Source organism: Chenopodium quinoa, unplaced genomic scaffold, assembly GCF_001683475.1.
Source record: "Chenopodium quinoa cultivar QQ74 unplaced genomic scaffold, ASM168347v1, whole genome shotgun sequence".
Taxonomy (NCBI): Eukaryota; Viridiplantae; Streptophyta; class Magnoliopsida; order Caryophyllales; family Amaranthaceae; genus Chenopodium; species Chenopodium quinoa.
In genome coordinates this window covers 1,018,484-1,020,426 of record NW_018743175.1, presented here as the reverse complement: position 1 = coordinate 1,020,426, position 1,943 = coordinate 1,018,484, and the positions used below count along the sequence as shown (strand labels likewise).

The following is a 1,943-nucleotide window of genomic DNA, read 5'->3' as shown; positions in this document are numbered from 1 at the left end:
TTTTTGAAGACTGAAGTGAAGGCAGATGTAATTACAAATAAGCAACATGGCTGAAACATTTAATGGATACATCATACAAGCTAGGGCTAAGTATCTGCTTTACATGTGGAGGACATTAGAGGTGCTCTAATGAGGAGACTGATTGTTAAGAAGGAAGAAATGTTGAAGTGGAAGACTATTTTATGCCCTAGGATTCAAAAAAAAAATTGGAGAAGGAAAAAGGAAGAAGCTGCCCACTATGATGTGCTGCCATCCACACAGACGTTGTTCCAAGTAAGCTACCACTTGGATACTTGCTCTATTGATTTAGACAAGAAGAGTTGCACATGTAGGAAGTGGGATATGTGTGGGATACCTTGCTGTCATGTTGCGGCTGCCATATTCTTCTTGCATAAGAATTGCAGAGGACTATGTGGATGATTCCTACAAGAAAGAAACTTACTTGAAAACCTATGAGAACTTAATCCCGCCATTAGAGGGTGAGAGGCATTAGCCTATATCTGACTTGGTTTGGATCCTTCTCCTATCAAGATAGGCCCAGGTAGACCAAGAAAGAATAGGAGGAAAGACCCTTTTGAAGACCCTAAGAAACTAGGCAAGCTTACAAGACATGGCATGGAAATGATGTGTTTATGTCAAAAGGCCATAACAAAAGAAGTTACCCTAATAAAGGTACAAGTTTTCCCCAACAACCCCCAGTAAAGAAACCTAGGGGTAGGCCTAGAAAAGAGCCTGTAGATCAACCTGTCCAACCAGTACAGCCTGTTCCCCCTTCCCATCTTATTGCAACTGCAGAGCCCTCAAGGATCGAAAGAGGTGGCAGGGTGATCAACAGGGGAGGCAGCAGAGGAGCAAGCAGCAGTGGAGCCACTAGGGGAAAGGGAAAGCCTAGAAATTATGGTGGCAGGGGAGGGGATCCTACTAGCACTGTAGGAATGGAGAGTAGCAGGGGAAGGGGAAATGACAGAGGTGGAAGAGGTTCAAGGGGTAGGAGAGGGAGAGGGAGGGGAAGAGGAAAGGGGCCTCAGATTTCTGTAGGCTATGGGATGTTTATGACACAAGATAGCTCTTATGTATGCTCTTTTACACATACTATTTTTGAGATTGTCTGTTTTGTGCATATTCTCTATTCAAATTGCCTAATTTAATTTGTTTGTTTTTGTTGGATTTGACTTACAGGTACATGAAAGTGCAGCCACCAAAGAAGGGAGTGTTGTTACCAGAAGCTTTTCATACAACTTCAACTAAGGGTCCACTTCCTAGATTATTTTAGTTAACTACGTTTTTAAGAAACAATGATTAGTTGTAATCTGTTTTTGAGACAATTTGCTAAGCATTGTGGTATTGTTGTATGGTTGATTTGAATACTTATGAGTTTGCCTTCTAATTTAATCAAGGATGCTTTTATTTACCTGAGCACTTTCCACCTTTATTTTAAGCCAACTTTTGCAATCACAAAACACACAAAGTATAAAAAGCAACATCAGATATTCATTTCATTGAAATCAGTTGCCAAAATGTATATTTCAACCTACATTAGCATCATACCATCACCTACTAGCTTAGGTCCACATATGACCAAACTAAACTTAGAATTTTTTTTTTTGCCAATCACTGCCTGCTACTACTACTACAACTACAACATACTTAATTGGAAGCATCAACCTACTAGAAACACCTGCATCATATAAACAACAAAAAAAACCCCAACCAACTACATCTTAAACCTCCCCAAAAACACCAAACCCTACTGATTCATCCCCAAAAACCTGCAACAACATCCAACCCCCATCACCTACTTAAGCATATGCACCAAAGTGAAAAAAGCCCAAGAAAACACCAAAGTCAGCATGAGCCTCTTGTCAGTGTTGCTCTCCTTCAGCTCGAACATAGTCTTAGTTGTAGCAATCCGCATTTCTTCAACCTCCTCGAACAACTTCTCT

The 1,943-nt window shown here is 40.6% G+C and overlaps 1 protein-coding gene across 1 annotated transcript; it reads left to right on the top strand.

The window, feature by feature from the left end:
• The first annotated feature begins 632 nt into the window (after positions 1 to 632).
• On the top strand, positions 633 to 1,248 carry LOC110732811 (translation initiation factor IF-2-like). Its single transcript, XM_021912814.1, has 2 exons — positions 633 to 1,073; positions 1,180 to 1,248. Exons 1-2 carry the CDS (start codon positions 633 to 635, stop codon positions 1,246 to 1,248), a joined length of 510 nt encoding a protein of 169 aa, XP_021768506.1.
• The last annotated feature ends 695 nt before the right edge of the window (positions 1,249 to 1,943 follow it).